The sequence below is a fragment of the Drosophila teissieri genome, chromosome 2R (genome assembly GCF_016746235.2).
Source record: "Drosophila teissieri strain GT53w chromosome 2R, Prin_Dtei_1.1, whole genome shotgun sequence".
Classification (NCBI taxonomy): Eukaryota; Metazoa; Arthropoda; class Insecta; order Diptera; family Drosophilidae; genus Drosophila; species Drosophila teissieri.
In genome coordinates, this window is record NC_053030.1 from 2,334,330 (window position 1) to 2,348,566 (window position 14,237).

The following is a 14,237-nucleotide window of genomic DNA, read 5'->3' on the forward strand; positions in this document are numbered from 1 at the left end:
AAGATAAGATTCTGTCTAGTTGAGTTATTGAGCAGAAATCTGAGCTTGTTCGCTGTAGGTTTACAAAGGGGTAAGACGTGATTTCTTGCACGGAAGAACATAATAGTGCCAAATCATAATAGTGCCGTGAGCCATAAATGCAAACTCCGCTAGGTGGCTCTCGGGTGCAATTTCGGAAAGTCTCGATTTCTAACTTGTATATTTGCATATACCGCATCTTTTGATATAAGACAAGTATCTTATAGTCGTGCCACTCCACGATAAGGTTCTCTCTTGTTTTGTTTGTTGAAGTTAAATGGTGAAACATGTCTAAGATTAAGCGTACCTGTCACCTATTTACCCCTTGCTGTCTCATAGCTTACGGAATTTTATACAGGTGAGTACTAGGCTCTACAAAAATCAAATAAATCGACCCATTCTCCGTTAATTATAACCGTTATACGCCCACCCTAACGCCCACAAACCGCCAAAAACTGCGAGTGTGGAAATTTCTCCTTCGGACTTCCACTAGCTGAGTAATGGGGATCGATTGAAATTTACAAGACTAAAAATAAATGACATAATATCAATACATTTTTTATAAGTTTGCGCGTGACAGTTTGTGGGCGTTAGAGTGGGCGTGTCAACAAACTTGCACTAAGTCTATGTGTCTGAGTCTGCATGCTTAGTCTCAACTTTTTACGGACGGACAAACGGATTTTTTTTATTTTTGTATACCCGTTACTCGTAGAGTAAATTATATTAGATTCCTTGCAAAGGATGTAACTGGCAGAAGGAAGCGTTTCCGATCAATAGCCGAGTCGATCTGGCTATGTCCGTCTGTCCGTCCGTCGAGATCTCAGGAATTATAAATGCTAGAAAGTTGAGATTAAGCATGCACACGCCAGAGACATAGACGCAGCGCAAGCTGGTTGACCCATGTTGCCACGCCCACAAATCGCCCTGTCACGCCCACACTTTTGAAAAATATTTTGATATTTTTTTACAGATTTCTTAGTCTTGTAAATTTTTCTCGATTTGCCAAAAACTTTTCCATACTCAAGAATCGGACGGACTAGTGAAATGAACAAGGTTTTGGTCATGTAAGGATCATCAAATTCCTCTGACCACCTTCTTATAGCACCATGCACACCCCTAGCCCTATTGACAATAGTTAGCCAACAGATTGTAAGTCCAAATGACATGAAATGTCCTACTGGAGGCATAATTTAACATCGTTTTATTACTAAGAGAAGGTCGTTAATAAATAAAGTAAAAAGGAGTGGACCAAGGTGGCTTTCCAGGAGTCGGTTGTGCCGGATGTGACTCGGAGAATGCAAGAAAGACAATTTATATAGGACCCGTTGCGTCCTCCCATTCAGATACCTAAATTCCAATTTAGAATATGAACAGGGAAAACTAATAAGAAGAGAATGCGTCATATGCTTTACTAACGTCAGTATAGACAACATCTGTTTTGAGATTAGCTTCCGAAAATTAAAAAATGGCAAAAACTTGGCAAATAGATCGAAGGGTAAGAAATTGTGTTGCGCTCAGTTTTAACGAAATTATAAAACTGTTTCGGATCGTGCGCCAACTGGAACTTACAACGGCTTAAATAGTTCTTGTAAAACTGAGCATTAAGGACTGTATAATGTATAATGTTCGGATATAAAATTATTGAGCCTCAGAAAGTTTGTAATACGACAACAATGGATTCGTTATGTTGACTTCTCTGTTTTTGCGGTACCTATGTGGATTATCACCCCGAAAGTAGGATGTTATGGATCTTCAGGTTGAGTAAGAGGTGCTACTCTGGACGGAAACACACTTTCAGGACTTGTCACAAGACATAGATCCAATAATCGACCAAGAGAGTTTCGAATATATTTAACTTGCGACAAGGATGAGTCGAGTGTTGAGGGAGAAGGATATTAGATTTTTCTTCTGCGGACCACATAATGCCAGGTATATTAAACTCACCTAGAACTACCAATTGGTTCCTGTTGCACAGTCTATTTAAAACGGATTTGATAGAGGACAAATGATTTATATATTCTGAGAATTCAGAAGACGGCGGAATGTAAGAACACGTTATAAGCAAAGCTATCAGAAAATGACAGCTTTACGCATATGAATTCTACGTTACGGGAGTCGTCAAAAAGTACCTCCTCTGACGTGAGGCTATCAGAATACAATTTAGTTAGATTGCTACGCCAGCATCTTGCATTTTGATAGGAGATAGTAAGACTAGATGTTAGTTTTATGAAGAAGAAGACGAAGTAGAAGAGGTGGGTGGTGCAGTAGTCTGGCCACGCGAGGGAAGTTTAATTCCCACACGAACCCTTTAGTAAAAGGGGTATACTAAATTCGTTGAAAAGTATCTAGCTGGCAGAAGGAAGCGTTTTCGACCATATAAAGTAATATATATATTCTTGATCAGGATCAATAGTCGAGTCGCTCTGGCCTCTGCCCGTCCGTCAGTCTATCCGTATAAATTTCGAGATCCCAGGATCACTCATTTTTCAAAAGTGTGTTAGCTTTGGGCGGTTTGTGGGCGTTAGAGTGGGCGTGGCTAAAAGATTTTTAAAAAACCAATAGTAATTAACAAGACTAACAAAAAAAGGAAAAAATATCAAAACATTTTTCAAAAATTTGGGCTTGGCTGTTTTTGGCGGTTTGTGGGCGTTAGAGTGGGCTTGGCAACATGGGTCAACAAAAAAAAGGACGGACAAGGCCAGATCAACTCGACTATGGATTCCTTCTATTCCTTCTGCCTGTTACATACTTTTCAACGAATGTAGTATACCCTTTTACTAAACGAGTAAAACGTGGTATAAAAACGATAACCCGCAGTACACAGATGTTGAGGAATTACAGACGACTGACTTTTCGTATAAGGATTACCAAATTTTTAAGATAGGTTGAACAATATGAAAAGGGGTTTGCGCAAGGCTAAAGTAAATGCATGAAAACCTAACAACATGTCAACATAAGACCGTTTTTCGTAAAGGGAAGGATGATGCCGTGGCATATTAGTGAAGTGCAATTATCATAAAATGCAAATTAAATCGTCATGGCCCAGAAAACGTTACCCTAAAAGGCCGTTGGAAACCTTTCCCCACCAATACACCCTTACCTCCAATAAAACAAACCGAAGGGACGCCCACCTTAGGCCCCTAGACATGGCCCAAACTAAGGAATTTACTTGCGATATCCGCCAAAACAGAGACCTTCCTTTTAACCGCGGTAGAGTGGGAGGCCGAAGAGTTTAGTACCAATGTCATGGCGCGACAATTGATTGGGGCTGCTGCTCTACTGCAGCAAAATTTTATCTGACGACTTACGCTATTAAACGAAATTACGTTCAGAACTAAATGGCGCACTTTTGGCAAATCGATCAAAATTTACAAGACTAACAAAAAAAATGAAAAAATATCGAAACATTTTTTAAAAGGGTCGGCGTGGCGATTTGGGCGGTTTGTGGGCGTGGCAAAATGGGTCAACAAACTTGCGCTGCTTCTATGTCTTTGTAGTCTGCATGCTGATTCTAGCTTTTATAGTTTCTAAGATATCGACGTTCATACGGACGGACAGACGGACATGAACAGAACGACTCCGCTATTGATTCTGACAGACAAAAAAAGAAATGCAAAAAAATGCAATATTGTGGGCGTAACAGTTTGTCTCTGGAATCTGCATGATCATTTTTAGCTTTTTCTAAATTTCTAGCTTATATAGTTTTTGACAACACAGGGTTCATACGGACAGACGGAGGGCCAAGGGCAGATCGACCCGTCTGATGATCGTAATCAAGAATATATATACTTTATAGGGTCAAAAACTCTACGAGTGTATGGGGTACAAACAAGAGGGAACGGTGGAGTCAAGTTTATAGTTTATCAATATCCTGTATTCAACCAAAATCAGTCCGAGGAGGCTTTAGGCATAAATGCAGTTAGGCATTGGCCTTTTGGGCAACTTAGACTCATAGACCGTCTATCGCTATATGTTGTCTGAAGAAATAATTACCACAAAATAAACATCTCTCATCTGTAATTTTCGGCATATGGATTGGCAAGACTAATAATATAATTTTAGAGTTCCCCGACTATCAGATAACCGTTACTCACCTAATGGAAGTGTGATCGAGAATTTCAACATTTGTCTTACATATCGAAAGAAACTAAAAGGAAAAATCGGAAATTAAAAAATGCGTATAGTAAAAATAATCAGAACCCCTTGACGAAACCAATCCTTTTAAACATTAAAATTTCTGGACTGTAATAAGTTTATAATCTTGTTTTGAAAATTCTTCCTTACGAAGTTTAAGCGTTTTTATCTTAACATATCATTTATATAATTATGTTTTGTGAAAATTTTGTTCAGTGCCATTGCGGAAGTTGGGTGTAATATCTAAGGTGCACCTCGCACAGGATTGAAATAAGAAACGATTATGGTTCGGCCTCGACCCGAACATAAACAAATGCCAAAGAACAAGAGGAAAACTTTTAGCTTGTTTGCGATGTTGATATTTACAAGTCCTGTGGGACATCCCCTTTACTTACATTCCGTCAGGTAACTTCTTTGCCGCATTGCGCTATATTTTTTTCGCGCTATATTCATTGACTGCAGCTCCGGTATTTGTTTCTCGACCCTCTGGTCGAGTCTCTCACTTGTCGACTTTTTCTTTGTATGAAAACATCTTGTATCCTTTCCGAGGCTGGTCCCTTTACATTCTAGGTGCCATATGCTTTAATATTATTTTAAAGTGCCAGCATTAATTCACATTTCAGCATTATGGCCGTGTGGGTCGCGCCATAAACTAATGAGTAGATGACGACAATTGCAGTTAAAGTAGTGCACTTACGGTGGAATGGAGTCAGTTGCAGGTGTTTATATATGCGAAACAAATACTTAGTGGAGCGGCAAAACTTTTTCTTCGTAGTCATCGGGATCTTCGTGATTGGAGAACTTTAAAAACCGCATTGCTGGACGAATTTGGTGTGAGGGTGTTCATCGTAGACTTGGTAACCGACAGCAGAAGAAGACCGAATCCTTACACGAGTACCTTTATGCCTTAATGGAATTGGCAAAGCCGATTGATTTAGATGATGAGAGCTTGATCGAATACTTAATCGAAGGTATTCCAGATTCCAAGGGAAAGAAGGCCAAGCCAAAACTATGAGGCAGTTGAAAATTCAAATGGAAGCATATCAGAAAATGCGATCGCCTGTAAAGCAAGTCAGGTATGACTCTCACTTCCTTAAAAGCGAGAAAGATGTACTTAAAGCCGTTGAGAAGTTTAGGAAATGTTTCAGCTGTGGGGAAGAGTCATACATAAAGATAAAAAGAGATTGTCCAAAACAAGACAACAAATGTTTTAGATGCAACCAACCAGGACATAGGGCGGCTCAATGCAAGATAGAATTGGTTGCCAAGCAGGAGAACTTAAATGTAGTATCCAACAAGCGTGTTTACGTCTTCAGGCCTGGAGGAAAGGAAAACCTGGCAGGAGGTGAAAAATGTTTGACTGAAGTTGGAGAAAGTCAAATCGTAACTCTTTAAAAGCTGATAATTCCAGTTCAAGTAGATGGCATAAATCTCAACGTAGAATTCTTCTAAACATGCAAATCACAAAGAATAAAATTAAAAAAAAAAAAACAAAGAATGGCACCGAGTTCATACCAATATAAGTCAGGCAGGTTGTGACTGGACTCAAAAAGCAGGTCCAAGATGGGGAGCAGGGCCGAAGTTCATGCATTGAATGGTTTCCGTGTTCCGTTAGAAGTCAACTCCCAAATGTATACCTCATTTATTACAGTTTTACAGTTACAGTTTTTGTACGTCCCCTTCGGCATATCAAACTTACCAGCGGTGTTCATAAGATTTATAATGGCAGTTCTCAGAGAACTTATTAAAACCGATGGTGCAGTTTTAATTTTTAATTATAATTTTTCCGTACCGTCCAATCAAAAGGCTACACAACGATTTCTTGTATTAGCGTCTTATTTTCGAAAGTTCGTAGATGGATATTTCCTCCTATTGAGGAAAGATGTGAAATTCGAATTTAGAGAGTTGCAAAAGGTCGCATTCGAACAGTTGAAAGCAGCTTTGATTAGTAAACCAGTTGGCTACAGAGATACACACGGACGCGTGTAAGTTTGATTTTCGCGCAGTCCTGTTGCAAAAGGATCGAGGAGACATCCATTAACATCCCTTCATTTACATGAGTTGATAGACAAAGCCGTGTGAAGAAATTGCGCAGTGCGCAATGTTCAACACACGATATTTTCACCAACCAAACCGGCCAGTTCAATTATTTTACAGAACCATAAACAATAAAGCACTTTATTGATTATCATACTGCATGCCATCAGGGCAAAATGTGTTCTTATAAACAATTCTTTTGAAATGGCACGTAGCCATTCTTGTAAAAAAAATCATAAAGCCCAAGCAGTTCTGCCTGCTCTCTTTGACGCTCTTTTCAACTTCATCCGAAAGCAATGCTCTTCCGAAATACACTAACTTAACTTAACCTAAAGAACTGAGGCCTCTCCTCAATTTTACTTGCATTTGATTTTTAGTCTTAAGCTGAACGTTAAAGAATATAGAATATAAATCCAACCCGCTTTCTTTCATTTGTCACAGATTCAAATTAATAGTTGGTCTTACTTTATTAAGACGGTCCATTAAATAGGCTCAAAAAATAAATAAACGTAACTATATAAACTTATAGGGTCCGAAATGCTTCCTTCAACCTGTTACATACTATTTAACAAATCTAGTAATCCTTTTTACTTTTCCAATTACGGGTATAATTAAATCAAAAGTGAAACTTAAATGTTCAAAACTTTTTACTGGTATATTCCCAAATGTTTTATAAATACATGTAAAATATAAAGCAAAACAATTTTTAATAACAGCACACATATAAGTTTAGAATGCAAAGAAAAATGTTTTAGATTTTGTTTTAAAAATCATAAGATTTAATAGACTTTCTATAGTTTATTGAATTATTATTATTATTCTTTGCCGGAAGGCTGAAATTGACTACTTTATTATAGTTTCTATACAAATAGAGCGTCAAAATTGTTTTAACCCTCATGCTTTTAAGGCAATAAATTAAGTATTCGGATTTAAAAATTATTACTTATATAGGAAAGAAATTTAGCAAATTGATATATTTTTCGAAATTTCTGGGCAGCGTAGAACGAAGTGATCACTTTATCTGTCAACAGCAAAATAACAATACACTTTAACCTGGTGAACTATCTGAAGATGCAACTTCCGAAGCGCAGAGTATTCAATGTGCTTAAAAGACATCAGATGTGGAAGATGGTTAGGTGTCCTGCGAAGATTTTGGGGGCATACATAACGTGATTAACGATAGGTCACTTTGCCAGTTTGATAATACTATTATTACAAAGAGATATATGTACATATATTGATTATTAAGAAAGTGAGTGAGTCTGGTGAGTTATTCGAGAACACCTTTTTGCAGCATGTCAGGTGGAATAAGCTGATTGGGAAGATTATGAACTTTTCGGAGATGATCCACAAGTCTCAAAAGATAATAACAGGATCCCTATTTGTCGTTTTCACATACGTAATTCCTGCATTTGGGTCCAAAATTGCCGGTTTCGTCGTCCAAAGTTGAACAAACTGGGCAAATATGTGATGTTTGAAAAAAAGTTTCTGCCTGTGCCTACAGTGCCTTTCCGCCAGGTACGTTACACTTTGAAAGTGCTCATTAAAACTTTTTGAAATAAAAAAAAATTTATTAATACATCATTTGGATAATACAACTTTGAATAAGTCTCCTACCTACAATTTAGTGTTTAAAATGAGCTGAAATACCTTTTTAGAAAGGTTAAACAATTCACTTTTTAGGAAATTAAAACTAGGTCCTGGCACCGTTTTAGGGATATTTTGTTCCAGGACTCTTTAGTTATACCAAAAGTTATTCGATGTTAGTTGGCTTTGAAGCTACAACTGCTTTTCTCATATCTGTCCAAGAATTTTTGATGGGATTACGGCCTGGGGACTGTGCAGGCCAATCCAAAACAGGAAATGGGAATACAAATGTCAAGTTTTATAACCATGTGCTTTCCACCAAAACAAACCGCCGACAAGTATTGAATATTTGAAAAAATCGATAGTGCTGCTATTTTTGTTTTTGCCTCATTTTAGACCTTGCCGCCCAAAAAAAATGATAAAAAATGAAGGTATGGACCATTCAAATTTTTTTTTCATTTTTGGATAGAAAAATTATCTAGCTTAATACGAAAAAGCAGTATTTTGTACTGCAAAGTTAATTTATTTGATCGAGAATAAAATACGTTATGGTGCTGCTATTATTTTTTTCGCAACTGTATATAATATTCCCTGCGAAAAATTCTTTTCAAATCCGGAAATATCTAAATGCTGTTTCAAAAACACTAAAAGGATATTTTGTAAGGCCTTGCAGAGTATATTATAAATTTGCAGTTTGAAACGCACAACGGGAGTTATATCCGACCCCACAAAGAAAACTGAATTTTGATAATATTTTTTGAATACAAATAAATACATTATAAATACAGTAAAAAATAAATGATTAAAGTCTGAAGTTACCTACACAAAAAGTAACAAAAAAGTTATCCAGCTGATTTACTGTTTTTAAATATGTGCATGGTGTCAACATATGTACATCTTACTACCTTTGGATACCTACCAAATGGCACTGGTCGACAAGATGCGGAGGATGCCTGAAAGCCTGGGTATATCGTTCGGCCTCAACGAAATGGACAACGATCCCTACTACACACAGAATCAGCCAGAGGTGAACAAGCGTCCTCCACTGCTTCAAACGCCAACCTTCAGTGAACTATTAATGGCGCAGAAATAATATCATTACTCCTTGAAAGGGAATCGGTCCGTACCCTTTCGTCTTCGATACCCAGAGATTTAGCTTGGGCAAGTTGACTTAGCAGCAGTTCTCCATTTACGACATTGCACACATTGTGCTGGTGTAGCAATTCTTCTAACCTTTTACCACCCAGATATTCTCAGCATTTCCCATCGAGTATTAAGACAAATGGAACTTTCTTTTTGACGCGTTTTGAGAAACAAGGTTGTTCTTCAAGTCTGCGACAACGTTTTAGCAACAGCACTTTCTGTTTAAGCAACCTGCCTAAATCTATAAATCCACCATCAAAAGCACCGATTAAGTTTCATCTTTCCTCGAATCTGATGGACTGCGGGAAAAAAAAGCTCAGCTTTATTAGGAACATCGAAAAGAATCACAAAAAAAAAATGAAGAAAAATCCTCATCTGGTGCAGTTGCCTACTTATCTAATTAAACACTATTTAATACAAAACGATTATATTGTTCACCCACACAAAATTTTCCAAAGCTGTCGATGAAAACTCCGGCAACAAATCAACCATGTCTTACCCAGTGCACCGAAGATAGTTCAAAATGTATTAAGAGCTCTTACAGTATTAGAAAGAAACAGGACCGACAGGAACATTTACTAGTGAAACTGTTTCGCTTGGAGCAGCAAATAGCGGAAAAGAAGAAGCAACGGGTAAAAGCACTAAAATAGTAATCATTTAATTTCGAATCATTATTTAAATTTTCTAATAAAGCCAAATTATCATTTTATCATTTATTTGGGGTGATTTCAAACATTTATTTTTTATTCTTTTAAAAATGGAGTCTAGAAGACTATAAGCAAAAAATTAGTACTAATTTTAGAAGTGTGTTTACATGTACCTATGAAATTTCTGATCATGCATTTCTGACAAACAGTTGGCACAGGTCACATGTCCACGAACGATGCCTAATGGAATGCATTTGGGGTCTAGGGTTTTATAGCACCAACATATACAGCTGAGTGCAATAAGAGAGAGCATCTGTAGCTTCCAAGAGTATATGTATGTATGTAGTTTCGGCTAATATCCATGTTAATAGTATTAAACATTATTTATGGATTTGTTTAATTTGTATTTAGTAACGCTTTGCCAGGAAACTTCGACTACGTGACTGCCAACTCCAGCCTCATGGGTAAAACTTAAGATCTGCGGTCGTCTGGTTTTCCTACGCCGTTTGCCCTGCCAGCTGAGCCAAATGTCCGCCACTCCCTCAAGCCCCACATTCTTTTCGCCCCAGCATCGTCGTCGCCCTAGCGGAACAATTTCACTGGTTTGCCTAATGAATTTATCTGCTCATCAGCATCTCCATAGACCTGCTTGCCTGAACCTGGTTGGTGCACCAGCTTGGACGGGAGTGGGTTGTATGGTTGGATGGCTTTTAGCATCACAGTAAATATTATGTAGATTTTCAAATACGAATTGTTTATTTACGGACATTCTGCGAATTATATCACAATGAATGATTTGTAAAACGGTGGCATTGAGTGGCTTCATCATAGGAATAATTTTAGGTTCGTATTCATACAAGCAGAAGACCAAAAATAAAAATATTAAAATTTTAATCGATGTTAATATATTTCAATGTTCTGAAATCCATTAAAAATAAAAAGATACTAGATAGTATGCATAGTCCTCCGCCTCCGACTTATTAAGGGGTTAATTTATTCAGTAAGATGTGTTCTCCAGTATTTTGCTCATCTCTAGCGAAATCGCACACATTTCTCTTTAAACCATTTTATTAGCAACTTAATCGTGTTTTGTTGTTCCATCCTGTTTGAATCTGGCAAGCAAATAAATTTATGGATTAAGTTTGCATATAATGGTAATTAATATGAACTTACCGACGTGGGACAGCAACAATACGAAGACAAAACAAGAGAGAACGCTATAGTCGACTTCCCCGACTATCTGATACCCGTTACTCAGCTATTCGAAGTGCGAAGGAGAGTCTTGGCGGTTTTGTGGGCGTTAGAGTGGGCGTGGCAAAAAGTTTTTTGGCAAATCGATAGAAATTTATAAAAATGAAAAAATATCAAAACATTTTTCAAAAGTGTGGACGTGGCAGCTTTGGGCGGTTTGTGGGCGTTAGAGTGGGCGTGGCAATATAAATCGACAAACTTGCGCTGCGTCTATGCCCCTGGAGTCTGTATGCTTAATCTCAACTTTCTAGCTTTTGTAGTTCCTGAGATCTCGACGTTCATACGGACGGACAGACGGACAGACGGACGGACAGACGGACGGACAGACGGCTACTGATCCTGATCAAGAATATATATACTTTATATGGTCGGAAACGCTTGCTTCTTCCTGTTACATACTTTTCAACGAATCTAGTATACCCTTTTACTCTACGAGTAACGGGTATAAATATAAATATATGCAGCACATCATTAAATGTTTTTATACTTACTAGTGGTCTGTGTGTGTAAACAATATTTTATTATTTATCGTCCGTGCTGCTAAACTCTTCTTTTAGCAACAAAATTTCGTCTTTTAGATGACGAATAGCCACAATCAATGTTATTATTATCATCTGAACGCATATCATCTACAAGGACCTTATGTAAAAGCTATTCTTGATCAAACCTAAAAACTTACCAAACTGACGTAACTGATATTTGATTGAAAAGACCCATCAAATTTACAACAAAATTTGGTTTCTAAAACACCTTTTAAATCTTTTGCGATAGGTCTCAATTTTTTTGATAACAATTTCCTCTGTGCCAGCAAGAAATCTATAGCCTCAATAAAGTTTCGCCGCTGAAAGATTGTTTTTATTAGTTTTTAATATCTACACAAAAAATGTTAACTGAGTATTATCTTTGTTTTACCTCGTTCTCCATCATACACAAAACAACCATCAGGCAAATGTAATCACTGACTATACAGGTGTATATGGAGGCATTTGCCGCATAGAAGATTCTTCGCTTGCGATCGTCGAACAAAACGTACCAAGTATTCCAGTAGTATGTAAAGGAATAGATTCCTCCCAAAAGGCAGTTTGCGTACAAGGCAAAAAGAAACATCATAGAATGTTTTAAAGTCTGAACAAAAATTAAAAAATTGGCTCCCAGAATTTCGAGTTTTGACTTTAAATTTTCCAAGCTTGTCGTAGAAACAGTAACAGAAGTGGAAGCAACCTTCGCCGTGTCCTTCGTCAATTTGGCACTTAACTCCTCTTCTACATTTTTCTTAAGCTCTTTAAGCTGTCCTCGACTCAACCAAGAGAATACTATGTACAATCTCAGTGACCCAGCTAAAATAAGATGTGGAAAGAATAGAGCCATTCCAAGCATAGCATCTTGCAGGGGGGGTGGCTCGAATTTCATTTCATATGCTATGTAGGTCACGAAACAGCAGAGTATCCCAAAGGTTGAACACAATAAAACGTAGGCCAGGCCCTCATCTTTTTTAAATTCAGAATTTCTAATTGGTAGAGCTTTCAGCAGGGAGTTAACTGCACTCACAGATTTCACCGAAGAATAGATGACATAAAGGAATGCTTTTGCTCCCAAAATAAGCTGCATCCTGATTAATCCAAATAAAAAAGGTGATATATCTTTCAAAACTTTTAGTGTAGATGACGACGTATCGAAATGTTGGGAGAAGCACGCGGCATAAACAACTCCGAGGCCAAAGATGTAAAATACACTGGGAAGGAAAAATCGGAATCTATGCGACTTTTTTTCAAACCAATGCCTTTGATAACCCATAACTAAAAGCACAACATTTGTTGTCCTCAGAATCCGGGGGTTATTCATGTTTAATTTATTTTTTGAAGCTACACACTTGCCCACTGGAATGATACTGATGATTTTGGTTATGGGGCAACGGAGCTTAACGGTAAATCAGATTTGAGATCTTATCTGGCTATCGAGCTGCGACGAACTACGGTAATTATCGCCAAAAACCGGACAAAGTCCAAATGAAATAGCTTTTTTTAGTAATTCATTTGTAGCAGGGGCTTTACAAATGTGAATGTTTTGGAACATTATTTATGGCACATACTTAGTACTTTTAAAGCCATCCAGTTTACAATAAAGAAAAGGGGGAACGTATAGTCGAAATTGGGAAAAAAATAATACATTTTATACAAACTTTAAAAAATGCTATGACTGTATGCTATTGACTGTACATATATTAAAAGCTACTTTTATTTTTACTATTATAGAAATCCCAAGGCAGTTTATGCTTTACGCATCCAGTTTCTTATAACATTCCTCGAAATCAAGATATTTTAAATATATTTACAATCAAATTTGTAATAAGCTTCATCTTCAAGGATCTGAATTTCTATTCTAAAATTGTGGTTAATTAGTGTTGATCTTCATTTAGAAATTCTAACCGTTAATAGAACATTAAGAAAAGATTCCCGCAAGACTAAAAAGTATACACATGTGTGTGTGTGTCAACATACGATAAAGATGCATGTCGGCAAACGAAAGATAGCTTCGTGGAACAGATGTTTTGTGAGGCTTCAATACCGCCAAGTCAACATAAAAATTAGAAACTATTAAAAAGCCGTGGCCGGCGTTTGCCAGACTTAAATATTTGCCATCTGTGTAAGATTTCAGCTCTCAGCTGCTGTTCTTTCATCCGCCTACCGTGTTGATTTTGCGAGACGCTAAAGGCAAACAACGGGTGTACCATATTAAGATCTGTTGAGAAGAGGGTTGGGATTGCATTCTCAGTAACGCACGGGCATCATTTGCTAAGTAAAAATCCTACCTCGCACAACCTTAAATTTTAAAAAGTGGTATTGGTGTTTACTAGCACTTTTTAGAATATTCTAAACCCTTTGGTAATGGCAAACTTGAATATACAAAGTCCCTTAAAGTAAATTAAATGGAACTTAAATAACGAAAATAATCACACATTCCGCACACACAAGTGCAAGGCAGATACCCAGCAAAATAGTTAAAACTTCGAACATTTTTTGTTTTTCACATAAATTTACTGTTTGTAGAAATAATTACTCTTTGTATACCTAATAAATTAAAAAACAAAGCGACTTAGTAAAACGACTTAAATATGACCTTGCTGATCGTGAATGTACATATTTCAGTATAAAGATTGAAACGCACTAAAGGGGACATTTGCGAAAGTATTTACACTTGCCAGATAAAGTATGCGTACACATTCAACCTTGCAAGAAGAGTATATATTATATATTTTAGTGATGACTTAATTTTTATACCCGTTACTCGTAAAGTAAAGGGGTATACTAGATTCGTTGAAAAGTATGTAACAGCCAGAAGGAAGCGTTTCCGACCATATAAAGTATATATATTCTTGATCAGGATCAATAGCCGAGTCGATCTGGCCATGTCTGTCCGTAT

General features: G+C 37.2%; 2 protein-coding genes across 2 annotated transcripts; one reads left to right on the top strand and one right to left on the bottom strand.

The window, feature by feature from the left end:
* Positions 1-1,062: 1,062 nt before the first annotated feature.
* Positions 1,063-9,569, top strand: LOC122614387. The gene is given in 7 exon segments (XM_043788956.1): positions 1,063-1,082; positions 7,187-7,454; positions 7,492-7,707; positions 8,684-8,895; positions 8,997-9,157; positions 9,160-9,230; positions 9,378-9,569. Coding segments are annotated over 7 exon segments (1,140 nt in total).
* Positions 9,570-11,338: 1,769 nt separating this feature from the next.
* LOC122614388 lies at positions 11,339-12,659 on the bottom strand. The gene is made up of 3 exons (XM_043788958.1): positions 11,730-12,659; positions 11,497-11,658; positions 11,339-11,446 (listed from the first exon to the last, which is right to left on the bottom strand). The coding sequence occupies exons 1-3, from the start codon at positions 12,657-12,659 to the stop codon at positions 11,339-11,341; spliced, it is 1,200 nt and encodes a 399-aa protein (XP_043644893.1).
* Positions 12,660-14,237: the final 1,578 nt, after the last annotated feature.